At 37.9% G+C, this 27,378-nt stretch overlaps 1 protein-coding gene across 4 annotated transcripts in view; it reads left to right on the top strand.

Moving 5' to 3' along the window:
- The window catches only part of PTPN3 (protein tyrosine phosphatase non-receptor type 3), a 182,103-nt gene that overhangs the window by 62,923 nt on the left and 91,802 nt on the right, over positions 1-27,378 (top strand). For 3 of the 4 annotated variants that reach the window (XM_076330221.1, XM_076330224.1, XM_076330223.1), the window contains exons 2-6: positions 13,116-13,270; positions 23,980-24,087; positions 24,245-24,302; positions 25,389-25,467; positions 26,963-27,007. In XM_076330221.1, coding sequence (XP_076186336.1) covers positions 13,116-13,270; positions 23,980-24,087; positions 24,245-24,302; positions 25,389-25,467; positions 26,963-27,007 — 445 coding nt within the window. The remainder of the gene's footprint in view (positions 1-13,115; positions 13,271-23,979; positions 24,088-24,244; positions 24,303-25,388; positions 25,468-26,962; positions 27,008-27,378) is intronic. The other variant, XM_076330222.1, reaches the window with a different exon arrangement.

The raw sequence follows: 27,378 nt of genomic DNA on the forward strand, positions 1-27,378 counted from the left end.
CCTACACTGGCCTCAGGTTTCCAGCTTCCCAGTATGTTCCCCTTGATTTGGGGTTGGACACCAGCTGTCAGAACGGTGCCTGTGCCTGTTCACGTCGTTTGTAGCCGCTGGAATAGGCAGAATTGCCAGCACCGTGAATTAAAAGCTCACACAACTGAGAAAAATAAGTGTATCACTTTGGTAGCTTCATGGCAGAAGGTTTAGCATGTGTTTGCCTAAAAGTTGGCCCAATATTCTCACCCACCCCGTGATGGTGGAAGGGTGCTCCGCCTGCCCTGGTCCAGGGAGGTGTTCCGTGCTGCCAGGGACCCGGCTGTCCAGCCAGCCGGCAGCCTGTGGCTAAGCTTGGCACTGAACCTGCACTGCACGCTGACCAAGTGGCTGCTTTTTGACTATTTGGGGGCTTAAGTGAATTAATTTGTTGAAAGGAAGGAACTGACCAAAAGATAGCCGCCACTGCGTTTGCAGTGGAGGGAAGACACAGGAGCATCTGTTTTAGATGAATGCTTTTTGGAGTGGTTTCCTTGTGGTATGGTATGCTGTGATCGCTAGGTGCGTGTTAGTCTTGTAGGGTGATGAAAAAATTGCCTAACAGGGATGTAAAGATGTAAATGTTTAGATTTCGCTGGTCTAAAGCATACACTGTTTAAATGCTGATGGAAAAACAGAAAGCACAGATTGTTTGCAAGCTAGGACATGTCCTGTCATATGTTTACTTTATTTTTTTTTTCTTCACTGTGTGTAGGAATTGCTTTCTTTTAAAATGAGGACACCCTAGCATGTGCAGGGATTACAAAAATGGCTAGCCATTTTGAGTGGCGGTTACTCTTTTTTGTTTTGTTTGCCTATTTTCTTCATGCCCGAATAGGACTTGTGCAAAAGCTGTATGCACTTAGTGCTACTGCAGGTCCCGGCAAACACTTTGATCTTGTTAGATAGAAGATAACAAATTGATGTGATCCTAGATGTTTTGAAGTCTCTGCAACAATCCAGAAAGAAAAAGGTGTGCTTTGGTAAGCTTAAAATATAAATTTGTCTGCTGTCATAAATGAGGAGGAAGATGAGCTGAAGATAGAGAGGAAGAAATAGCAGAAAACTTCTTCCATGACAGTTGTTTACAAAGTGCAGATGTTCATAGGCTGGCTTTTCACAGTGTCTGTTTACTTTTTCTTCTTGAAGACTTACAAAACATCATGTTTGTAAACTTTCTGGAGAAGTTCTTCTCCCCCAGTTCCCTCACATGGCAAATCAACTTCATACATGAACACCTTCAGTTTCGCTAATCTGAATATGTAACAGTTATGATCCAAGTATCAGGAGGTATTTTAATTTCATCACGTTGTTTAGGTTCTGGCTCTGAGTTACAAGACTTTTGCAACACATTTTCAAGCTCTTTCCTGTAGGTCGAGAGGTAGAACTTTGTGTAATTCCTTCAAACAAGCTAGTTTTGTGAGACTTTAGGATCTTTTGAACTTGTGTCATTTTTGAACAGTCCTGGAGGATAAATTGAGTACAACAATGGAGTCTAAAAGAAAATTTTTGTTCTGTCCTTATAGCTCGAAGTTAGGTTGTCAGTTTTAAGTTCACTCCATGACATAACTTTTAATTTTCTGATTGCTATTGTGTCCTTCCTCTTTTTAAAGGAAGAATTGCTGTGGTTAGGTTATTCTACCATCTTATCTTTTTCAATAGTATTCTGTGGTTAACTGCACGATTTTCAGTGCTTTGTTCCAGATCCCTTTGGGGACCTTTTGTGGCTGTAAGCTTTATAGCAGAGGAAGTCCTCTGTCATGCTTGAGGGAATATATTTTAAAAGCTCGTGGCAGAACATGGATTCTAAAACACATGAAGTGTGAATGTATAGAAAACAGTTCCGTGAAGTTTGAAGCTTTAAGGTCTGAAAGAAAAGTCTGGGTGCAGAAAGATAATTCGTAGTAATTCTAAAGAGTGTTTTTTGTTCATTAACACAGTTTACAAGACAGGCTTTCTTCTGAGATGTGGATGTTTCTCCAGCGGGAATGTTTTCTTGCAAAAAATATGGACTGTTTTTTTTTGCTGCCAGCAATGAAACTTTTTCTTCCCAAGTTTGAATGGTACGCAGTCTACGTTGTGTTGAGAAGCAGACTAAGTAATGATCATCAATGGAAAACACTGGGTAACAGTGCAAAACTTTAATTTGGGTTTGTCTAGTATGGGATCAAGAGTTCTGATCAAAATCTAGCATATAATTAAAAATTACTTAATAACCTGTTTGAGTTTGTCAGCTGAGTACCATTTGCAGCAGAAAACTTTTGTCATCTGTCGTGGTGGCTGTTGCTTGCCTGCTTCTGAAGTTTGTGAAAGCAATAATAGCTTTTAGCTAATGTGTGGGCAATATTAGAAATCTTTAACAGTAATGATGAGCAAATACGCGGTTTTGTTTTTGATATTGGGAGACCTTCTGATGTTGGATGTGAGTAAGCTTGTAAAGACATCGCTACTAATAGCTTGCTTTGGTTTATATCTGAATACTTCAAATGAACCTCAGGAAGCTGGAGATCCCAGCACTTCAAAAATTTTTCATAATTTTATTGATTAAATGTGTAGATGAGGTAGACTTTTATTGAAAACACAAAATTATTCTAAGGTGGGAACTTCATCAGTGCAGGCTTTGCATACTGCTGCGTGGGATGTTCCGAATTTGCTCCTCTTGCTCTTTATTTTCTATGTGCTTTTCATCCTGCTTTCAAGTGGCAGGTGGATTTCACGATCTTGATCCACTGCTCGACTGTGCCCATGCAAAAAAGAAACCTCTGTAAATTCAGGCTATTTTTCAGGTCTTGTAACAATGTATCACTTAAATTCACCTAGCTTTTCCATTTTCTTTAAAGGTGGAGTTAGCTTTTTGTGGCATTAATACTCTCACTGCCATGATTAAGGTGTTTGTTCTCCTTCTCCTCCCCCCCTTGCAACAGATGGCAGTCACTGCTGCGGCAGCGTCTCTCTGACATAGCACATTTAAGCTCTGTTCAGTTCTTCATAGAAACTCTTTTCAGTTGTGCTATGGAAGTTGATAGCCCTGTAACAACAAGCTCTTAAGTTGTTTATTCACAGTCTAGTTACCTACAACATGCTGCCTGCTCTTTCAAGTTTTTAAAAAGTATTCTTTGGCAATTACTTTAGAGTCACGATCCACGTTCAATTTGGAGAGGAGAAAAGTGACCTGTTCACAAAATGCTCTTGGAGACAACATCACAAATAGAATATGGACATTTAGATTCACAGCCTTGTGTTGAATCCACTACTCCGTTGTTCTGTCTACAGACTGCTTCTTTCCCGCTCTTTAAAAAACAGCTTAAACTTTTTTTACTCTAAACAAAGGTTATGAAATGTGAGGTACAATAACATCAGACCTGTTGAAAAGAATGAAATGTTTGGAAACTGTACCTTTGACGTGAAAAATGTAATGTGATAATCGGAGGGAAAAATTGTAGAAAGAGGTCTTTTATTGGACTGACTAATATATAGGAAAAAAATTACTTTGGACATACAGTTGAGATAAGAGGAGGGGCTTGTTTTGGAAAGCTGGGGTTTTTTAACACACCTGTAGGAGTCAACTCATAAGAGGTATTATTACCTGCAAGCCATCTATTTATTTATTTATAGGCCATCATGCTGCATTAGCAAATGAAATGTCGTTTCAGTGTAGATCAGTAGTCTTTTAACTCATAGATGGTAACTTTGAACTGTTGTCCTCTGTCAGAAAACAGCATGTCTCACGTAGGAAACATGATACGGGGACTTGATGCTTTTCTGACATTCTCAGCAAAGTTTTGTCACTGACTTCTCAAAAATGAAATTTCTATTTATTTATTTTACACTAGAGGAGATAGAGACCTGCAAGCCTAGTGGATAGTGTGATATTTGTGTGGATAATATTTACTTTAAGTTTTTTTCTGTGTTTTTAAAGTCAGTAGAAGTAGCACGGGTAGTTTCTAGACTGTTTGACTAGTATCATACTATGGATATAGTAAAACAGTAGAATTTCCCCTTTTAAAAGTATGTTTTGGATGTATCTGTTTTTAATCCTTTAGAGAGAGCTTTTGGTTATTTGTTTTTCTGCATCCCTTCCTGAATTGGTAATGTGGATGATTAAAATTCTGCTTAGTTATCACAACTTTACTTGGCAGTAAAACTGACATGATGGTTCTCATCTGTCATACAATAGTTTCATGAAATACAGTTTATTGCCTGCTGATAGAATATGAGGTCTTTTTGTATTTAAATTTTGTTATGGTAATTAACTTGATATCTGAGGTTTCAGAATATTTTAGTATCTTGTTTGTAAAATTCAGTGGTGAATGCTTTATGGCATTATTTGGTTACCCAAATACTGTAGGTATGGACACAGCTTCATATTTGATTATTTGATTTTACAACATGGCCATTAGTTTTAAAAAAAAAAAAAAAAAATAAAAAAATAAAAAAAATTACCTTCATATACTTCAGTCTATCCTGAACTATTTATGGGAGATGTTGGTAGTTGGGCACTGCAATGCTCAGCTTCCACTTTGACTTAGCTTTTCATGTTCTTCTGTTCTTCAGTGTTGTTAACGTAAGACACTATCAAGCTGAGGAGGGGGAACTTTGACTTTCAATCTGTAATTTCTAATCTGAGTTCATGCAACAGTGTAGCCCCAAAAAGGCATTATTTAGGAAATAAATTAGTGATAGCTCTTGCATTTTTCGGTGAGCCAGTTTTCATTTGTGCTGCGGTACTGTTTAAAGCTGAGGCAGGCGATAGAGGAAGCTGTAGAGTTCCTGAATTCTTCTATTGGCACGGTGCAGGAAATGGAGCAAAGAGCTGTTATTGCCCTGAACACACTGGCTGAAGATGTTATTTTATAAATGGGTTTTTAAAAATGAACATCGTAACGATCTCTTCCATGAGCGATAAAAACTACTGAAAATGTGAAAGCATTACGAGTGTGTCTCATTCTCATCTGTATTTTATAGTACTTGAACAGTGTAGGGAACAGGTCTCTGGTATTACTTCAGTTGCTTTTTCCTCCCGTTTGTTTTTCTTCTCTGATTCGTTCTGCATGCGGTAGATGGTATCTCTGTACTAGTGCTAATCCAGTATCTAAGGTCTAACAGTAATGCTTCACGCTGTGTAAGATGACACATTGGATCCTGCCATGACTTAGCTGCAGGGTTTAATTCCATGTACATAAAGTAGCATCAGTGAAGTTGGCATGACCAGATTCACACCCTTGAAGTTTGAAGGGTCATTCATACCATCTGGTTTGATCCTTTGCAAATGTGACCAAATTATTTTCCTCAAAAGTTGGATTAAAGCATGTTTAAGAACCTGAGTACTGAAATGGATGGTCAGTTTCTACCAGTAAGCTCTTCTAGAATTTAATTATCTTTAGGTTATCTGGTTTCAAGATTAAGTTTTCAGATAACCAGTCTTGCTGTTGAACATGTTGCTGAGAGGCTGGGATAATTCTTCCCCCCCCCCGCCATGTAAAGACTATGACTATGTAAAGAATATGACTGTTTTGGCCAAATAATCTCTATTAACCTATAATAGCAGCCTGTCCTGCTTTATTGCTAGCCAGTCTGTGTCCTCTTCAGTCTTAACAGCAAGAACTGTTGGTATGCCTGAAGCTGTGCATGTTTTAAGACTTTGCAGACAAAAATCTGTAGGATGCAGGTAATGCAACCCTTTTGAAAAAAGGGGAGGGGGAAGAGGAAGAAGGATCTCAGAAAAGTTGAAGTAGAGTCTTTGACTCTAAAACTTGTCTCAGAATGAATATGTATATAATATACATACAGAACAAACATTTGACATGAATATTCCTTTTTTTAAGGATAATTCATTTACTTAGTGTTGTTACTCTGTCACTATAAGTGCAGCTCTGCTTTCTGTAACTTAACCAATATTAATGTATAATTAATGGTCTGAAGAGAGTAAAGCCTTTTCTGTTACACCTATACAGTATTTTGAGTCTGTCATCAAGTCCCTCTCTGCTGTCCCTCGAGAGACTGGATGGTCCCCAACAGAAGTGTTGTCCCCAATCCAGCTGCGTGAGTGTACGTACGTACTAGGCAGCAGAATTAAATTGAGTGGGTGGCTTACTGTGCTGCATGGCTTATCTGCGCCAGGTATTTGCAGCTTCTCACAGTGCTTGCATTACCTTCAGTATGTTATTGGCTTAGTGGGATCTTAGGGACATGTCAATCAAGATATAGTGTAATGCTAGAACTAAAACTCAGGCTTATTTCATCTCCTGCCCACCTCCTCCAGTCCATCTTTGACATTCATGTGTGGTCTTGCTGAATCCAGAGTTCAAAATAGCTGGATTTCTCTTGAAAACACTTCGCGTTACGAGTTCACCAGAGATACGTTATAACGGAAAGCTAAATGAAGTGCAGGGAAGGCTTGCAAAGCACTTAACCTTATGTGCTAATTAAGCACCCAACCTCTTGTAGTGATGTGGGGATTTTTTAAATTTATTCAACTGTATATATTGGATCTTCTTAGAGGCAATGACTACTGAGCAGTAGGTAGGTACCTGATTTCTAGACATAGGAACAATCCAGTTTCTCTACTTACTGGCTTTTAAAAGTAAAATAAAAAATTAGGTTCCAGTTTTGTGGAGGTTAGCAAAGGAAAGAGTATTCAAAATTACTTGTGGTTTGGTTTTTGTTTTTAAATAGAGGCTTTTTTCCTCGTAACTACCTTCATTGAAACTAAAATGCTTTCAAGTACATTCTAAATAAGCAAATAGAGATATCATCATATATACGGTCTACCCTGAAGGCTTATTTGTGGATGAACTCCAGCATAAAGAGCTGACAGATGAAGAGGTATCATTATATTTTACTATGGAAGAATTTTCTTTACTTTGTTCAGTACTAGTTTTGGTAAATATTGGGTTGACAATATGTGCAAGAATATATGTTAATATAGATATTTTTCATACCTATTTAAGGTATAACTTTAAACCGCCTATGCTTACAAATTTTTTTTTTAAATTTGTTTTACTTAATGGACTCGTTTTCTGTAAAGAATCTCTGCCTGTAAGATCTGTTTTTCTGGAAAACTTAAGATGATAACTAGAATGACTGAAACCTTGTTTATGCAATTTTTGATACATATATTCTCAGAATGCTTTGCTAGACCTATTCATTATTTATGACAGGTAAATAATTTTGCTGTGCTGGAATGTATCACAGACATTAGCCACTGGAAGCAAATATAAGAAAGCTGAATCTTTAATTTTTTTAATGTTGATTTTAATTTTGGGGTGAAAAGCTTCTATTATAATGCTATTGCTGTCTGTCTTAAGAGTGACGGTTGGAAAACTTGCAGCTACTGTTTTGGAGATTGCCTGTGTGTCTACACACACACAAACTTTCAATGTGGATATTAACCTTTATTCGGGTTCCAAGTAAGAAGATGCTGCAAGAAGTCTTTTATTCTTTGTCTCTCAGTTTGGAGGTATTTTTACACCATAAGCTGTAATGCTTAATCATCTAAGGCTTTCATACTTGTTCTATATTTATAGTTTAACTGACTTTTTTTCAAGTGATGCGAAGTTTCATCACATTGTGATACTTCTGTCTTCCAAATTTACTTTCTGTATAATTTATGATCAATGTGTCAGGAAAAGTTTGTGGGAAATAACTATAGGTAAGGACCAAGTGATAACCTGCACGCATTGCTCAAAATGAAGTTTATCTTTTACTTTGGTTGTTGCTTTAGTAATGCCCTGTAATTTGTATGGAAACTTGCAAATATCGTATTGTGGTTAAATGCTTCGTGGGATTTTCCTGCAAAATATTAGAGCTGAATTTTATATTAATGGGGAGACATCTAGTTTCTTATTAAGAATGTAGAAAAGATGAAGCGTTTCCTCTGCAGAAGGTGAAAACAGAAGCTGGTTTTCATAGGTGTTGAGTTAAACTTCAGTCTTCTATTTGGAAAATCTGGCTGCATAATTTAACCCTCATTAAGATGCATTGATGATAGATATGGCTTTGAGGTGTGTAAATAATTCTTGACTACATGGGAAGAATAATCAGAATATAGATTACTACAAAAATTTCAGGTTTGTTCACTAGATTTGTTTTTTTTCTGGTCATAATTTGGGAGATTATTTTAACCAGCAAATAGGGAAAGCTGATGTATGCTGAAGAGCATTTGTGTTGGTTGTCTTAGGGCTATACATTGATACAAAGACACCTTTAATTTGTTATACCTCTTTGTATTCCCATTTGCTTTATTTCATATCTTCTAAATAAAGCAATAGGTAACCATAAAATGTAACTGTTTTTGAAAGGACATACAAGACTTGGCCATGTCCTTAGTACTACAGTTTTTCCCTGCATTGTCAGGGGTGGTCACTCAGACAATGAAAGTGGGTTAGAAGCACTATCCTTTCATAAATGACATTCCCACAGACTCTGCAATATTTACGATTTTCAAGAGCCCAACATGGAACTATAAATTTTCAGTCACAACTAAAGAAACTGGGAGAACACTTAGAGTGCGGTAGTCCCCTTCTAGAAAAAACACAAGTGCACCCACTTGCAGGAGTAGAAATATCCCCATTTACCCAATGAAATGGTGGTAATGAATGATTTATTTTTAAAAAAAAAACAAAACTATTCACAGCTGCATATGGTGTGATTATATGTAGAAGGTCCTTGAGTATATACTCAGTAAATCTGCTCTTGATTTAATTCCTTGGTAACAAACGCATTAATGATGATTATACTGAGAATCAGGTCGTAAGTTTCTTTACCAACAATTCCTAAGCGAGCTGGAAAGAAACTAAATGCTGGCGTGGAAAAGGTCTTTTTAAAAGTCAGTCTTCAATACAAAAGATGAGGAAAACATGTTATTTTTGTTCTGCTTGACTGCAGCGTTATTGTAGAAGGAGGCATGCATAACCAGACTTGTCCAGAAATGTGTTTAATGTACTTGGAAAACATTAACTTCTTTCTGTAGCTGTATTTGTTGCTCCTTTAAGCCTGTTGCATGGTTTGATTATGGGATGGAATTCCATGTGTTTATACCTTAGGGTGAAAATAACTGTGTTTTGGGGGTAGTTTTGTTTGGTTTTTTAATTAAAATATAACTCTCAACTTTCTGGATTCAAGATGCTTATTTTAGGGAAAGGGGAATAATTGTTAAAGTATTCACTTATTGATAATGTTCAAATTTGTTTTGTGAATTAGCCTCCTGCCCAAGGCTACAAAGCGGGAGCCGGGATTTGCGTGTAATGGCTGGTCCTGGTTGCTCCGGGCTGGAGGCTGATCGCTGGTGTTTAGAGCTGGCACCTGGTCTTGCCTGAGGTCTCAGTGACCCTCTGCCTACCCCAAAAGCAGTTGCCATTGCAGGTTTCTTTATGTGCTTTCATGCACCCCTTTGCACTGGGGTTGATAAGCCATTTCAGCAATCTGTGCCTATTTAAAATACAGCTTTAAACACAGGTCGTATATGGAAGAAAAGTAGTAGAGCAGGTGCTAATAACTCAGCTGCTGACCTCTCTTCTGTTCTCCTTCCCTTGCTCTTTAGACTAGGGATTCGCAAAGCTGTTTCCTTACGGACTTACTGAGCGTACGGCATGTTAAGCTAGGACAGGCAGAATGACTTAGGCTGGTGCCTGTGGTGTGACACCTGTAAAACAGCTCCTTCAGGAGCTTACTGTCTGCAGAGAAACGTTGAAGGCCATGTAGGTGGGAAGTAGAGCCCGGCTTTCTCTGCTCGGGACTCCCAGCTGGTGGCAGTTTTCCGGGGCTTTGATTAGGCCATTTGAGCTCTAGTTGACTAATGGCTGTGGTGTCCAAACACTCAGCCGTTTATCCCAGCCTTGGCACAGTTTCCATGGTCAGCTGGCTCTGTCAAGGGTAGCCTCAGCTGGGGCTCTTTGCACGCTGTAAACAGAAACCGTGAACTCTGACTGTGTTACTAGTTTGATTTTACATAAAATTGTAAAAACAAGGAATTCCAAATTTTCATTTGTGAACTCGATGCAAATTGGTCATACTAGCAGGTTTGAATTTCTTGTGATGAGTTTCTGAGTTACTATTTCAGTTGGGGCATCCAGCATATAACCTGAAGATATTAAAACAAATGTAACTGTGAAGCAATAGCATGAAAAACAACTGTGACTTTAATCTAAAACTAAGCACCTCTCTGATTTTATAATGAACAGCGGTATGTAAGTACATGTTACTGTTAGTTCTTGGATAGCTTCTATGGATGCTGGGATGCAGACTGTTAACAGGTTTATGGCATAGAAAAGAGCAGGTCTGACTTGCTGGAGGACATGTGGAAGTTCAGCAGTAACAGTGCATATTGTACGATCTCTTTGATTGCGTTCATGATTCTCGTTGTTTTGTGAAAAACTTGGAAATGGAATTTCATCCTTGTCGCAGGCAGCTTTAGGGTGAAATTCCTGTCATCTCTTGTGTCTGAACAGCGTTCAGCAGAGACCTGGGCTTGGGTTTAGAGAGTATATTACGGTTTATCGGGGGCAACGGTTGAATTTCGTGTAGAAATTGATACATAAGTGGAGAAGAAATGTTAGGGGTTTAAGTTATGAAGAACATAGGGGACATAGAACATAATCTGAAAATTAATCCTAGCCTACCAAATCTACTTCAAGTATGGGCTAGGTTATCCAGGTGACATGCTAGGCTTTCTACAGAGAGGGACTCCTGTGATCATTGCTCTCTGCTGAAGCCCAGCTAAGGTGGGAGAGAAGTAGAACATACTTAGAAGAAGGGAATAGTGGAAGTGTAAGACAGGAAGCATTGGGGGCAGCAGGTGAGAAAGGCTGGGGAGTATGAGCACAAGGGTCAAATAGCATTTTCCCAAGAGCGGAGAAGTCTGTAAGCTCCAGGAGTGTTAGGCGTCACAATGCAGGCTGAGCCCCAAAGGCCAGAGCGTGACAGGCTGACGAAGCTTTGAATCTGGCTACCGAAAACTTTCTCATCTAGTGGCTGTCCCACAGCTGAAGAATAACTTTCTCCTTTTACCCATCAGTGGACTGCTGGGTAGAGAGCTATTTCTGCAGATGAAAAGTGTTTGTTTGGTTTTTTTTATTTTGACCTCCGAGGGTGGAAAGGAGAGAAAAGGCTGCAGTATAATTCATGGAGTCACCTGGCTTTTCGGTGAAAGATCTTTTTGGTAAAAGATAATCTTTTCAGCACTTTAATCAGTGCTGAATAAATAGTTTAAAACTCAGTTGCTAGAAAGTTAGAGAATGTGAGAATGATTGTTTTGTATACAGTCGTAATCTGTCTTCACCTTTTTGTATGTCCTTGATAATTAGATAACGGCATGTTTTCTTTAGCAATAACCATTCCTGAATAAGAAAGCCCTTTTTCTGGATAAAAAAATCAACATACTACAATTAACTGCAGACTGTATATCAAGAAAAATTTCAAAGCAATAGAAGTGTATAGTCTTTTATTTGGAAGTACTGTTCAGAATTCACCTAAAGATCATCTCTTCCTTTTTTCCCCTCCTTTAAAAACAAAAGAAAACAAAAAACCCCAAAACAAAACAAAAAAACCAAGCCCCCAAAACCACACCTTTGGGAAAGAATGGAAGGAAAATGCTGCTGATCTCCTAGGAAAAAATGCAATGTGCTGGCTAAATAAGTGAGTCTTGGCAGCTTACATACACTTTTGATTTCAGAATATATACAGTAACAAACTATCAATTGGCTGACAAAAAAAAAAGTACGAGAGTATTGTTGAATGCTTTTGTGTGTCTGACTTCTGAGTTTTCTGTGAGAAGGGAATTGTTTTAGCTGCTTCTCAGTATAGATTACATATCATTACGCGAGGATGGATCACTGCACTGCTTTGTTGCCTTTGGTGGTCTATACAATTTTGCATCTCATGGCTCTTCACGCATTTCACACTTGCTTTTTGTAGTGATGTGTGAGTAGATATGGTGTTTCAGAATTTTAAATTATTTTATTCTAAATTGTTCAGTTTCTTTAGCTGCTTAAAAGAAAAGCCAGCCTATGTTTTAAGGCAGAGATGCAAATGAGGGGAGATTGCAAAATAGTCCTGATGTTGGTCCTGTCTAGCTTGGCCAGCTGTCTGGGAAACACTCATATTATGCAAGTCTCTTTGTAGCTAGCCTCTAGTAAGTGAGGTATGATTTGGTAATAGGTATGGTAATTAACCTGGAAAACTATCCTCTGCTTCGCTTGCCAACTGGCTTTATATGTTGTGATGTTAATTGGTAAACTGATCCAGTGAAGAGAGGCTTGAAATGTTTACAGGCTTGACTGTATTTAATTCATCTCTTATTTCAATGAATGGCTTTTTTGTTTGGTAGGTTTTTCTTGTTTTGTTGTGGTTTTTTTTCATTTGTGAAAACTGTTTCAGCGTTTTGGTGTTCATGAAGATTTTTCCAAAAAAGAAAGAACTAACTCCAACAAAACAGCTTTTTTTTTTTTGTGGGATGTTCTTCTTGGATATAAATTTCTGGCTTCATGAATTTATGTATGCTAGGCTGTAAAATATTGACATGCTTTTAATGTTAATTCTGGTTGCCTTACATATGGCATTTGTATATATATTCCTGAAACAAGATGCTATTTGACAGAACGTGATCTGCATTAACTCAAGACTGTTTTGTCAGTTGAGAGTAAACAATTGTTTTATTGTAGTGAAACTTGTATGGTAGGTACAGAAATATGTAGGAAATCTATAAGGAGGTGAGGGACTTACTAGTTACAGATGATAAATACTTGTCTTGACATTGCCTTCCTGCTTTATAGTAGGTTTTCAGGATTTTTACTGATTTAAACTAAGGCAATGGCCCATGCCTAACCTAAGTATACATTGCAGGGGTTACCTGTGATTCTCCTAAGATGGGTACATTTAGAACATGGAAGCCCCTCTATGTATGCATTTATGTTCTGGTTTACAATGTGCTAACTCTACAACTTAGTCTTTTATAGAAGAAGCATTTGTTACTATAGGTATTTGGGGTGTAATGAGGCCTTCATGATGTTGTGGGTTTCTCTGAAAAAACATAGCTGAAATGTAGTGAATTATAAAAACTGTTATTAAACATAATTTTTGTTTTATAGGTTATTCAGCAATAGTTATGAACTCCCGTTTACGAGCCTTAGGTGGGAGGATAAATAACATACGAGCATCAGAACTACCAAAAGAGAAAACCCGATCAGAGATAATCTGTAACGTCCACTTTTTGGATGGCTCAGTACAAAGCTTCAAAGTCAACGTAAGTTTGGAAAACTACTTTTTTTTTTAAATACATAGAAATTTGTTTGAAAGCTGAAGGTGAAATGTGGGACCTTGAGGCATGGGATTTCCAAAAGATGTTGAAGATGTAGCTTTGCCACTACAAATTGCAGGATTACTAGTTATGAAATGGATTTATAAAGTGCTATTTTAATTTTTTTTTAAAGTCAACCAACTGAAATGCCATAAAATCATGGCATGCAGATTGTATCTGGAAAAAGGTCTTCTGTATGATATGGGAGCCATGGAGACAGGTCTGGCGATCATTATCAGCTATGAATAAGTAATTTGTATTTAAAGGGGACTCCCAAAGATTTGGATGTGCTCCTCCTTTTCTCCCATCAAAGGACTGGTAGTGCTAAAAGGAGGAGGCCTTGTAAATTCCTGTAGTGATGTTAGTACATATTTTCTGAAATGCAAAGATGATGTGAATAGTGAGGACATCATGGCTTAGTAGGACAGTTCTGTTCAGTCTTTTGTATGTCAGTGTAGTCTCTTTATCTGGGAGCATGGAGGGAAAGGGGATTAATGGAGGCTTGTACTCTACATTTTTACTGTATTTTATTCTGTAAATATTTTGGTTTATAACCTTCAGTACTTATTAAAAGTATTAGTTCATTTTTAAATGAAAACAAAGGAAATACCTTTACTCCTCAATCAATTTTCAGTAGAATTAGCTGACCGTGCAGAAAAACTGTGGATGAATTTAAGTACAATCGTGTGAATTTGTGTATATGATACTTGTCTTATCCAATTTACCCTATTTGAGAAGAAGCGTTTTGCTGAGGAAGCTGCACTGTTGGATATCTTAGATTATGCAATGCTTTCTTATGGGAGATTCAAAACTTCCCCTGAAAACTGTATTTTCCTAAGTATTATTACAGTTCTCTTTGCAGACTGGTTTTATTTTTGAACTTTGTTGAATATTTATTGAAATAGAAATGATTCGATAGGTAAACAGATGATTTTCGTTCTAATTCTAATTATTTTCATTCTAATATATACAGAATTAGTCTCATGTTTTAGTATATTTTATATACTATATATATATGCATATTTATATACATATATGTGGATATATATGAAGTAGCTAACACTGGGGAGTGGGGTACAAGGAGAGTAGGTATATAAGAGAGAGAGCAACACATTAGTACACAATTTCCGTCGTTCGTCTCCAGCATGCCCTATAGGATTGCCTTGTCTGTCAATGAGCTAGCATAATTGCCCTCCCCTCCTGCACAAGGACCTTTGAAAAATTAGGAATTTAAAATTTTTTTAAATACATGCATAGTAGTATATTCTTCCTTGTAAACAAGTGTTTGTGCAGCTTTAGATTTGGTTTGGTTCACACAAAGCGAACTTTTGTGCTTCTCATTTCATCTTTTAAGCAGTGACTGCCATATGATAAATTGGAACCATTTTGAAACTCCGGGCCCAGCTGATTTCTCTCCCTGCCTTCAGCATACCCCCAGGGTAGCCCTGCTGGTTACCTCCTTCATCCAGGAATCAGAAGGGCCTCCTTTACTGCAGCCGTAACGCTGAGCTGCCGTAGGGATAATGCAGGACCCGTTATTGCTTTATTGGAAAGAAGCAGGGAGCGTGGCTACCCCACTATGTTATGGGCTAAGGCAAGGAAGAGGTTTACCAGAAGATTGATGTTCTTCGAGTACTGAGCTTTCATACCGGTACTGAGGGAGCCTGCGCTTAATCTGCCAGGATGGCCCTTCCTGATTATCTAACCTTGATGTCTGCCTAAGAACAGGCTTTGCCCCTCTCTGGTTGTGTCGCAAGGTCCAGTTCTCAAAAGGGTTTAAAGCCAGCTGCGGAAAATTTGTATCCGAGTCCTGCTTACGTTAACAGAAAAATTCAGTTTCGTGAAGTTTGTGCCTGCATGTGTGTGTGTCTTTATTTTAATTGCCAACATCATTCACTTTTATGTCTGTGAGCAAAGAGTAACTCAGGCCTGTGGTCAGTCTGGGAATCAGCTAGGCACGTATTGAAGGAAAATAAGTTTTCTTCTGAACAGATTTTCCCCACTGGTGAAGTCTTTCTGTGTTGCTTTAGAGAAACTGTTTCTCATATCAAGACATTGATTTATAGATCTGATTTTGCTCCATACTTTATTCGGGATGCCAGGTCAATTGATAATTCTATATTTTTTAAAAAATTAAATATGCACATCACATTGCATGATTATCCATGACAAATTAACAGCAATGTATTTAATAATGTAGTAATACATTATTAAAATGAAGGTGCTTTCTGAAATGACTAGACATAGATACAAGATACAAGGATACAAAGACATACTATGTCTTGTGTATGTTGTAAATGTTATCTAGTTTTTCACTTTCTCAGTTTTTACTGTTATTGCTGAAATCTGTTAAATTTTTCTCTCCTGTCTGAGGTTAGAGGATTGGAACTGAACAGGATCACCTCTTTTAAAGCATAGGGTGTAGTGTTATTACTTTAAAAGAACTTCGACATATCAGTGGAAAATTAAGGTTGGGAATTTTTCAGGGCTGTATGTTTGTGGGCTAGTGGTACCTGGTTGTGATTTATGAAAGATCTAAGTTTGGGTATATGTTACACTTTGAACTAATACTAGGCTAATATTCATGTATACATAAGTATGCTTTACGTTCATAGACAGGATTATACTTTTCTACCACAAATAGTGGAAAGTGAATGGGGAAAAGCAGAATACTCAAAGCTTGGCCTTCATCCATTTAATAGTATAAATGTCATCGAAGACTCCTCCCGTTCTAATGACAACAGGCTGAAAAATACTGAGTGCTGCTTTGTCATGTAGCAGCTCTCTGAACACAGAATTCTTACTGCAAGAGGATTTCTTTCTTTCAAAGGCATAGGGGGATTATATAGAATAACAACATCAAAGAAAAGAAACATCAAGGGTAAGAAGAAACTCGAGAGAAATTTACTTTGAGTTTAAGCAAATAGATATTCCTAAGTTGTCATTTCTAATATCTTGTTGACACTGCACAGATGCTCAAGACTAGTAAATTTGAGGTGGATTTAAATTTAATACAAAGTTGATAGATTAAATAGTCTAAACTTACAACCTATTGACACACTGAAAAGAACAACTTATGTATTTTGAAGTTTTGAACTAGTACTAAGTGACATCTTCAAAATGATGGTAGAACATGTTATCTCCAAATACTGAACCTTTTAGACAACAGGGAGAATAGAGATATTACTTTATTTTCATTTTGTAGCAACAGGATTGTTATAGACCCCACACAGCTGATTTTCATCAAACTTTGTTAGCAAACTGCATGGGCTTATGAAACTTTCAGAGTTATAGCTATAGGTCTCTGTCATTCTGCTAGATGGTACTTCCTTTTCCCAGTGGTTGTATCTGTAGCAGTGTGAATGAAAACCAAATATCCTAAAACTGGGCAAAGGAAGAAGTAAGGTGGATTTTGCTTATGGAAATAACCTGAGGGACTTTCTATCTATTGAGAAACCTGAAGATAGCTGCATAATTTGATTCCTGCAAATTTGTTCTTATTCAGTGCTTATCCCAAAGAATATCAGTAGCCTGACCAACTGTAAATAAAGACTAAATTTCAAGAGAGCAGTGCCATTTTTCTCCTGGATTTTTGGCCTTGGCAGAGTAGTGAAGTGATAGGCTTTTTTGTTCATTGTTTTTATTTAAAGATGTTTATACTACAGTTTTGGTGAATCTGAAATTTGTGTTGATGGTATCATAAAGAGTTAATCGGTGTAACTTGTGGTATGTGCTGTTCTTAGGTCAACATTATCAAGAAAGTTCACATGGGAGTACAGACAGACACATTCCACTACATTGCTTACAGTCCAGACAGAAATGTATGTTAACTCCACAAGGCTGAAATGGCTTTTCTTGTCTTTTCCCCATTATGTATTTCAGTATTTAGATGGAACATGTCTAAAGTCCAGAAAAAGGATAGAAGGTGCATGTAAGCTAAGAGTTGGAAACATTCTTCTTTCAAAAACACATTTGAGACAAAGACTTGACTGCACTTGGTACTGAGTGTTGTACTTAATTTTAATTATATCCAGGTTTTCTTGAAGCCTCCCAATAAATTTCAGGTGTGTGAATTTTGTGATAAGGCTGATTCACTTCTGTCTCTGATGTTACCTCTGTCTTGTTCTAAGGCTATAATGCATAAGCTTTCCACTTGGGGAAAATGTTAGTTGTCATTCTAATATATACAGAATGTGCTCACATACCATGTTTGGGTGTGTTTAATAGGTGTATATTGAGCAATAATGCAAACTTTTTTGTAGCTTTTGGTATAAACATGCAGGAATTTTCCATTATTGCTCTACTTTGACTCATTTACCAGGAATGACCACTTGGGAGGTATGCCTCTCAATTTCCAGTAAATTGACTTTTGTGAAGGGATTAAAATTTACAGAGTGATCGATTTCCAGTAAATTGACTTTTGTGAAGGGATTAAAATTTAGTCAGATCACTTGTCTATTGCATGGTCTTTCTGAGTTGACACTTATGTCTTAGTACCTGTGATTTTTGCTTTTAGACTAGTTGGCTGTTAGCAATAGGGTTTCCTTTTAGAAATAAAATGATTAGGCAGTAATAATAAGAAAAGTCGCATTACTTGAAATTCAAATCATAAGGAATGTTTTTCCTGCCCCACCATCTCAGTTAAGCTCTTTCTTCCAGTATTTGAGAAGGAACATGACTGTTAGAATTAACACCAACAATTACTATTGATATGTTTAAAATAATGGGCAGAGATACAAGTTTCACAGGTTCTTTTTGATTGCGGGTGTGAGTTATAATTTTAAACTGCTCATAGTAAAAGGCAATGATGCAGAATTGTTGGATCTCTGTCACTAAGTTTTCCTACTGGATATTGTTTGATAATACGAGACAGTTTAGTGCTAATCTGTGTCCCTGCATGTTGAAAGAACTGCGGTATGGAGTTACAGGCTCGCAACAAATATTTAGTTTTATATTGTGGCAGATCAGTATACTCTATGACTGGAAAACAGTAAGACAGTATGAAATTTGATGATGCCTTTGAGGACAGTGAGAAAGTGATCTGACCTACAGCAGGCCTGTTAGTCTTAGCCCTTCGTGGGGCCTGACTTCATAATAAAAGCTGAAGGAAAGAATTAGTGGAGGGGAAATTTTTCCAAAGTTAGAACTGGAATGACTAACCTCATGTATATGTTTGTTTTAAATCATTTTTGAGGCAGAGGAAATGCAGTGGGTCAAAACTCTGTGGGCTTGGATAAATATTTTGTGTGACCTTTATATAGGAAAATACTGCACTGCAGTGTATGGAATCTAGAAGAGTTACGGGATGGGCAGGGAGTTGGCTCAAGGAGTGGCAGTAGATCTTGCTGAAAAGTAGATGTTAAACAGTGCAGGGACATTAATAGAGCTCTTGACTGTCAAATTTCATTAACATGTTGCTATTGAATCTTTTTCAGTAAATCAAATGTAAGGTTTGAGGCATTATTAACAATAAAAAAAGGTACAGGAATATGAGGTAGCAGATAGGTTATCTTGAACAAGGAGTAATTGCACTGAGGGAAATCAGTAGTGTAAACTAATAGCTTTCATAAGATGAGTTAATGTTTTTTTTTAAGCTCAATTTTCAGTTGCAAACAATAGAGGAGGAGAACACTGGTAGTTTGCAGGCTGAGCTGCTCGTGTTATCATTCTGAAAAAGGTTAGCGCTATTATGCACCAGGCAGGAATCTTCAGCCAATGTCAAGGAAGTATTAACAGTGTTAGTCTTGGAATCAAGGCCACCCTCTGGGGAATGTCACTTGTGGATCCTGGCTACTCGTAGACAAAAGGGGGAAGTTCCAGTCAGGCAGACGTAGAAAGTACAACTAGGATGCTCTGCAAAAGTCTGGGCCTAAAGAAAGAAGAGGCTGTTCTGTTTATTTTAGCTAAACAAAATCTTGCATGGTCTGAATAAGAGCATCAGGTGAGTAAATAAATTCCAGGAAGAGAAAAGGACAGAGCAGAAGAGCAAATAAATTAGCTGTGTGTAAAATTAGTGTGGAAATTAAAAGAAAGTGTAGGACTTTGTTCAAGCTCATAGGCATATTGGGACCAAAGGACACAGTCTGTTTGGTGGTGGATGACTGTTACAGGCTAAATTAGGAAAGGATGACCTCAAACAGCACATGAGGGGCAATGGGTATTGTGTCTGAAGTGAGACTGAATTTGCAAAAGCTTAGGTGGTGCTTCACTGTGAGGTTATCATTGCCAGAAAGCGGGGGCAAAGCTCTTGCAGAGGAGAGGGACAGGGAGATGTGCTATATGTTGCACTGTCCTCTTAAAGTGTCACTTTGTACCACTTACCTTGTAGAAGTTAACAAACTGAAAAGGATTACTTGAATATTTACCTCTCTGCTCCAGAGAACTAACAGTCTTCACTTACGTTTATGCAGTTCTTAAGACTTGATCACCCCAGCTTCTGGTCAGTACTTGATTGATCTTTGGGTGTCGGTCTCTTCTCCCAAGTAACTAGTGATAGGACGAGAGGAAATGGCCTCCAGTTGCGCCAGGGGAGGTTTAGGTTGGACATGAGGAAAATTTTCTTTACTGAAAGAGTGGTGAAACATTGGAACAGGCTGCCCAGGGAAGTGGTTGAGTCCCCATCCCTGGAGGTATTTAAAAGACGTGTAGATGTGGCGCTTAGGGACATGGTTTAGTGGGCCTGGTGGTGTTGGGTCGACGGTTGGACTCAATGATCTTAGAGGTCTTTTCCAACCTTAATGATTCTATGATTCTAAATTCCCTAAATATAGCAGGAAATTGTGGCACAGGCAGAATGTAATAGGTGTTAGTTATGACTGCTTTAAATATTTGGCCTATCCAATATAAGGTGAAATATATTTCAAGGCAGACTTAAATGGAGGTGTGTGGTTATGAGGTGGTTGATGCAAAGCCTTTAACAGTTCAGAATAAGGATCGGTAGATGTCAGGAAGATGAAATAAATGGAAATTTCTTTTCAGGGTGGAAACAAGCAAACCTCTTGGAAATGTTTCTTTTTAGTAGAAAAAACTTTAAAATTCTTAAGATTATCTTAAGAGCTTGTGTCATTGTAACAGAATAGGCTAGTGTGGAAAGTACATAATTTTTTTTTATCTCATTGTAGAAAGGCGAGAGCTTTATTAAGAATCTCTTAACTACTTGCTGTAATGGTTGACAGGATTATGGAGAACTTGGTTCTAATGCCCGGTTTAGCTGAGCGGCGTTCATGTTGTTTTGCCCTCTTCCTATGGTGGAGGGGAGTGAAAATATGATGTGTTGTAAAGCACTTGACAAATGGTAGTATTAGGGTACACTATGGCTATGGACTGTATTGGAATGCATGTCAGAATTCAAAAGCAGTGATGTGACATGCTTAGCCTGCCTCACTTTACACCTAGATCTCAAAATTCTTTATGTGCAAAATAGATTGAAGATTGTGCAGTGTGAGCTGTGTGGTGACTTTATTTTTAGGTGTATAGGCTGAAAAATAATACAGGTGTTTCTTAAAACAAGGCCAAAGCCAAGTAAATACAGATTTTCTTGAGGAAAAACAACAAAAACCTTCAGCTTTGGGAATTCTAACAACTGAAGATGACTTTAACAGTTTAAAATGTCATTTTGTACTTAGTTTAGATTTCTGGAGTGGGTGCTTGATCTAGGCACTGTGGAAGAAACTTTGTGCTTTTAATACCAGAGAGCAAGAACTGGAGCCACAGGAAAGTAGTATTGGAAATTGCTTTTGATAGGAAATGTGGAGAGGAGGAAGAGAAGGAAATAGTAGGTATGTAGGTGGAGGAGACTAGTACTGGCTGAGCAGCTGGGTTCAGGGTTGGGAGACCCATGGGAACGTTGCAAAGAGAGAACTCCGACTGCTGAGCAAGAATATTGTAGCAGGGAGCTTGCTTGTCTTTACAGGGGAGCAGTGAGAAGGCTTAGCAATTTGTGTGTGCCACAGCGAGGCGGGGATGCAATTGTGAGAGCGTGGGGGGAGAGAAGGTGAAGGCACCTGAACTGGGATGAAGGACCAGAAGCATGAAAAATGAGAAGGGAATTAGGAGATAATGCTGTTGCAAAGAAAGGAGTCTGAAGGGAGTCAGAAGTGTTGAAATTCAGAGAAAAATTAGCAGAAGAATCTGCCCTCTGTGGTCCTCTCCTTCCCCATTTGTAATGAAACCTGAAATGCCTGAACACTTTCTTTCTATGAAGTGTATGTCTCATCCCCTGTAATTACTGCTTTTGGTCACAATATAACTTCAGTTGCTCATTGAGCTCATGTCAGAAGTATCCACCATAGATGTGCAATTATGCTTCTGAGTTGTGCAGGCGTCATGTGATGTCACTTGAAAGTGTTTTAACATTCTACTTATGAAAACAGAACCCTGGGGAAATGAATGTGGCATGTATAGTGAGGCAGTGCTAAAGTTGAACATAGTCATGTCAGGAAATGCCCGTTATTTCAGAGGGTTAAGGTAGCATCTGCTGTTTTCATAGGGCCCTCTTGTGTACATATATGGGTAATCTCTGATAGCAAGTCTCAGTCTTCATAGCGGAGCCCACCTCACTGATGGTGCTGGACAGAACTGCCTGACAGATGCACGGCACCGTGGCTGTGTGTGATGAGGAATGCTTGGTCGTGTGGTCCTTACCTCTTGCTGAGATTTCAGTTTCTAAGCTGGATCTAGGTCTATGCTATTTCAGAAAAAAATTGGGTTTGATCAGTGCTGTGGTTTGAGCATCCCAAGGAACAGCAGCCTGTCTGAAAGGAGGGGAGTAGGAATGTGCAGCTGGGGAAGAAGGGGACAGAGCTGCTGCTTTTGATGGCCGCACAGACTTACACGCCTGAGTGGACTCGCGTTTATTGTGAGACCTTAACTGTTTGTTGTGAAAGTTAAACAAGATGGGAGACTGTTGGAGGGGAAAGGGTGGTCTCATACATAAGACAGTCGAGTGTTGCCTACATTGTTTTCTTCACATGGGGCTTTGCTCCAGAAAAATGGGCACAGCTTTTCACAGGAGGCCGACAGTTGGCTGTTACCTTACCTCGCATCTGGAGCCTGATGTAGAAACACTGAGCATTCAAATCACAAATGAACTACTAGGAGTTCTGCTCTAGCAGTAGGAAGTGTTGGATAATATTCCGTCCTCCAAAATAAGGTAGCCAAGTGTGTGTCTTTTGCTTAAATCTTTGTTCTTCTTTTTGCATCTTTTAAATAGGAAGAATGCTTTTATGAGATAAGGGAAGACTATGGAATATGTTACTATTTAAAGCACTCAGTTACAACAGTGTGGTACCCTGTTTAAAAAAAAAAAGACTCCTGGTTTCTGAACAGGAGTTGAGTGTTGTATAATAAACAAGGTCTAGATAAAGAGAATTGAATACAGTATTGTGTTTTTGGCTTATTAAGTGAGCACTCATGCACTGAGTAAGACTGGGGCCATTCACAAAAATGTGGTCACGATCATACTTATACATTGTCCTTTGTTTCAAGAGATTGTTTAAGAAATTAAGAAATTTGTTTAAGAAATCAGAACTTAATTAAATCAGAACTTAATTTTTAAGAAACTTGTTTCAAACAAAGTGCTTGTCTTTTGCAGTCTAAATAATTTTCCTCGGGTAAATTTTTTTTTGCATGTGTGCAGTTTATTTCTGCTTTTAAGAGTGAGATTTGGAAGATCATGTGAAAAATTAGTTTGCTATAATTTGTTGAATAGACAAGATACCAAGCAAACCGGCCTGTTTTTTATTCTGTCCAGCAATTTCTTATACAAAAGTCTAGACGTAAAATGCCATACAGCTTTACAAGCTATTTATTACGTATTAGCATATTTAGGATTGCAGTCTTGTTGAGGAGGTTTTGTTTGTTTCTTTGTGTTTGGTTTTTTTAAATAGAATTGATTCAGTGTTCTTTGGCAGAAGTTGGTTAATCTGCTCTCCACGATGCCATGGCATGGAGGTACTTGTTTGGTTTGGGGAAAATTATACCATGCTTATGCTTCTGGATCTCCGCTGCCTGTGTAATTCCCTGTTGCACCAGTTCTTCTGTGATACCTGTCTTGAGGGACGTCTGGGCAGAAAGTGGGGTAGCTGAACAGCAGCTGAGCGTGTGGAGACCGAGGGGCAGGTGGGAGTTCAGGCTGAAGTACAGGATCTTATGGCTGGAGCACAGCATCCTCCTCCTTTTTTTTCCCCCATCCTAGTGTATAGTGACTTTGCCTTTTGACAGCTGACATGGAAACAGTGAGCTGCTTTGGTGGTGACAGCAGGGACCAGAGCAGCCCCATGTGGCTGTAAGCCATCCTTGCAGGCTACAGCTCCGGAGAACGGCATTGCTCCTAAAGACTGTGGTCAAGGGAGAGGTGGTCTGTTTAAAATTAAAATTGCTGGATGGACCTCAAGGGCTTGAGTTCATGTCAATTCATATTATGAGATTTCACACGCCTAAAGTATTTTGGAAAGAAAGCCTCTTAAAAAAAAAAAAAAAAAAAGATACTTTTATCAGAATAAAGTTCTTATTGCTGAGAAACTTTGAACCAATGAATTAGCAGCTATTTTTATTCATGAGTTACGTTTTTTGAAAAACAAGTTTATTTCAATTCATTGTATCTTAAAATGTGTAAGTGTTGCAGAGTTTCACTTCTAAAGTTTTCTTGTTTTCAGAAACAAGACACTGGACAGATTTTGTTGGATATGACCTATAGCCAGTTGGGTGTGACGGAGAAGGAATATTTTGGTTTACAGCAAAATGAAACTTCAGTAGATTCACCTGTAAGTATAGTAAATAATAAGTGTGTGCATGTATATGTGTGTATACATATATACACACATATATGCATACATATGTATGTATACACACATATACATGCACACACATACACATAAATGAACAGTATTTATTTGTAAATATTTTTAATCCATCTAATAGTTTTTCATTTCACAGCGATGGCTTGAACCAAACAAACCTATTAGAAAACAGTTAAAAGGTAAGACTTGTTTTTAATATCTTGATTGTAACTGTGTAGTCCTGCTTTTCTGTGTCCTTATGGCTAGAATAAATACAGTTCTTGTAAATTAGTGCGTCCAGATGGTAGATTTTCTTTAAGAGCAAGTCTTATCTCTGCCAGTCTTTTCAACAGAGCTTTCTACATCTAACTGCTACCTGAGTGCTAATAAGACCTCGTAGGTCACTAACTTCGATGCTGTAATAGCATCTAAACCTGGCTTCTGAACAGCTTCATGAACATCATGGCTGTGAAAGCAGTGGTCATATCATGGTGCCAGTAAATTCCTCCTTATAGGGAAGACAAAGAGGGGTTTTGATCGAGGGAAGTGGAGCCAGTTTCATGTATAGGTTCTGGCAATTTCTTGTCTCAAGCAGAATAAGAAAAAAATAATCTTATGCTTGTTTTTATTAAAAACCAACCAAACAAAAAACCAACACCACACGCTTCCAAGTGCACGTGTTGTTCTAGTATGTCTTGTTTATAAGCAGCTTTGGGTAACACAGAATGCTTACCAAGAAGGACAGGCTGGCCAGCATGACCCTGCCAGGTAGCAGCTTAGGAGGACTGAGTGACACTGTCCCAATTTGCGCTGTGAAACTTGAGCTGTGTTTTTCACCTCTCTTATTTCTGCTGTAGATTGTGTATGAATTTAAATAAAGATACATAAAGTTAACATGGTGAACTTCTGTTAGTTTCTTGTATTTATATGTAAGATAGAATTAAGCATTATCCCGATTGAGGCGCTTCAAATATATTCACTGCTTTTTTCTTTTCTAATACCTGTGAGGCAAAGATAACTAAATAATGCCTTTTATGTAAAGTAGCATATACAAAGTACTTTAAATGAAAGCATCACAATATCTGAGAGTATTTTCTTCTCACAGTTGGTGTTGGGGGATCAGGAGAGGCTTCTCGTGGTTTCTTTTAGTTTCATGAGAAAAACGCATGAGATTTCTATGTGGTTGTTCATGTAATTTTTCTATAAATACAGAAATAAAAACCTTGGGCTCTTTCTTTTTTTTTTCTTTAAACAAAAAATTGATTTGCTCTTCTAAAATATTGCAGGAGGTTTTCCCTGCACCCTTCGTTTTCGTGTAAGGTTTTTTATACCTGATCCTAACACACTTCAGCAAGAACAAACCAGGTAACTTCTGTTTGATGTTTGCTTCCATGAACTAAGAATGTGTAAAGCCCTCCTTTCCTATCTTCACAGCTTGGCAAACTATGCTTTATTAGGCAGATAACTTCGTATAACTCTTTGTATTAAATGTGTTTGGAATTGACAGCTTGATGCGATGCTCATAATGAATGATTTCTGCTATACACAGCCTATACCTACAGCTCCAAAATACAGCCGGAGTATAAGCTAGTGGCAGTTGGTTTATTTGCACTTTGGGTTCCCTTTTTTTTTTTTTGAGCCCTTCGTCGCTTGAAGTACTTGCCTGTTGCATTTTTTCTCCCTTTCTGATCCCTTAATTAATCAGATGCAATGATTAAAAAATAGGGAAGTTCAACGATTAAGCTGTCTGCATGCCCTAAGCCTGTTAGAAGTTTTGTATCAACACTGAGTCAGTTTTTAACGTGTAGTAGATTTAACGCTGAGGGTGTGGGAGGGCAGGGTTTATTTTGTTTCAGGAAGAACAGGTAACAGTTCTTGTTGTCTAGTTTGCCCATTACTTGTAACATGCAGAGATCTATAACGCTTCAGTTTATAGTAGACCTTTAAAATTTTCTTTCTTAACCTATCTCTGAGTTTTTGGGGTGGTGGGGTACATGAATTATACACAATTTTCAATTAACTTGTCACAAGGCTTTAATTGAATACTTGTTTTGTTCAGTGTGTGTGATTTGGAATTTAGAATTCACAGGCACCCATTAATCTGGTTTTTTGTAACATTTTTGTAACATTTTCATTGTTTGTTAATTTCAGTGACTTGAGAATATAAATAGTACAGCATGTTAAATGATATTTCTTGTAGAAAACTTAGCTATTGACCTGTTTCGGTATTTGCTAATGATGCAGTTGTAAGCTGTTCTGCAGTTTTAAACTGAAATTATTCAAAGCCTGCTCTTCATGGTTTTTCGTATCCCAATTCTCCAGTATCACTATAAAGTAACATGTCAAACACACTAATAAGAGCAAGACTGAACTGCTCTTGGAGAATTGTTTAAGAGCTTTTTGTCAGCATATGCTACTTGAGAAATGTCTCATCCTCCATTGAGTAGTTCCAAGATACACTATCACAGTTTGGGGTTGGTTTTTTTGGGGGGGGTTGTGTTTTCGTTTGTGGTTTTTTGGTTTGTTTGTTTTTTTTTTTTTAAGTTACATCCAAGATGAATATTTGCGGGAGAAAGAGAGCCCAGTTCTGTAATGGTTTGCTTTTTGTGGTGTTCATTTTGGCATTAATACTGTGGTCCTGGAGTTGTGGTACAGACTGCCAAAGATCTTTAAAACTGTTGTGAGAGTGAGTGGGTGTATGATTGCATGTTTGTAAATGCCACTAAGCTTTATTCATCTGTTTGTATAGTTTGCCAGGAAATCTAATAAAATAAAACTAATACATGTAACCATTTAAACCATACCTTTTAAATGTGAAAATAAATGTATGTTTGGTTTTTTCCCAAAAAATCTTTTCTAGGCACTTATTCTTCCTGCAATTGAAGACTGATATTGTGGAAGGAAGGTAATAAGAAGAATCTTCAATTTCTCTATAATTCTTTTTAAAATAAAATTTATTAAAAAAAAAAAAAAAACAACCAAAAAAGCCTTTTTCTGAGGGTGTCATTGCTATAAAAATATACCTTGTGAAATATTGCTTTAAAAGAAAATCAGATTGCTAGGAAACGTTACAAATTTTCACACAGCTCACTTATTAAGAACGGTTGAGAAGTCTGTTGTGAATGAGCTGTAGGAGGTGCTGTGTGTCTGCAGGTACAATGTCAATCTGAGAGATCTTTATGCAGGGCATGGCGTGCCAGGCATGGTTCTCCGAACGTGGGGACCCCCTGTCCAGTGCGCTAATCAAGAGGGAGTAGCAAAGGGCAGTTCATGCTA

This window comes from Aptenodytes patagonicus, chromosome 2 (genome assembly GCF_965638725.1).
Source record: "Aptenodytes patagonicus chromosome 2, bAptPat1.pri.cur, whole genome shotgun sequence".
Taxonomy (NCBI): domain Eukaryota; kingdom Metazoa; phylum Chordata; class Aves; order Sphenisciformes; family Spheniscidae; genus Aptenodytes; species Aptenodytes patagonicus.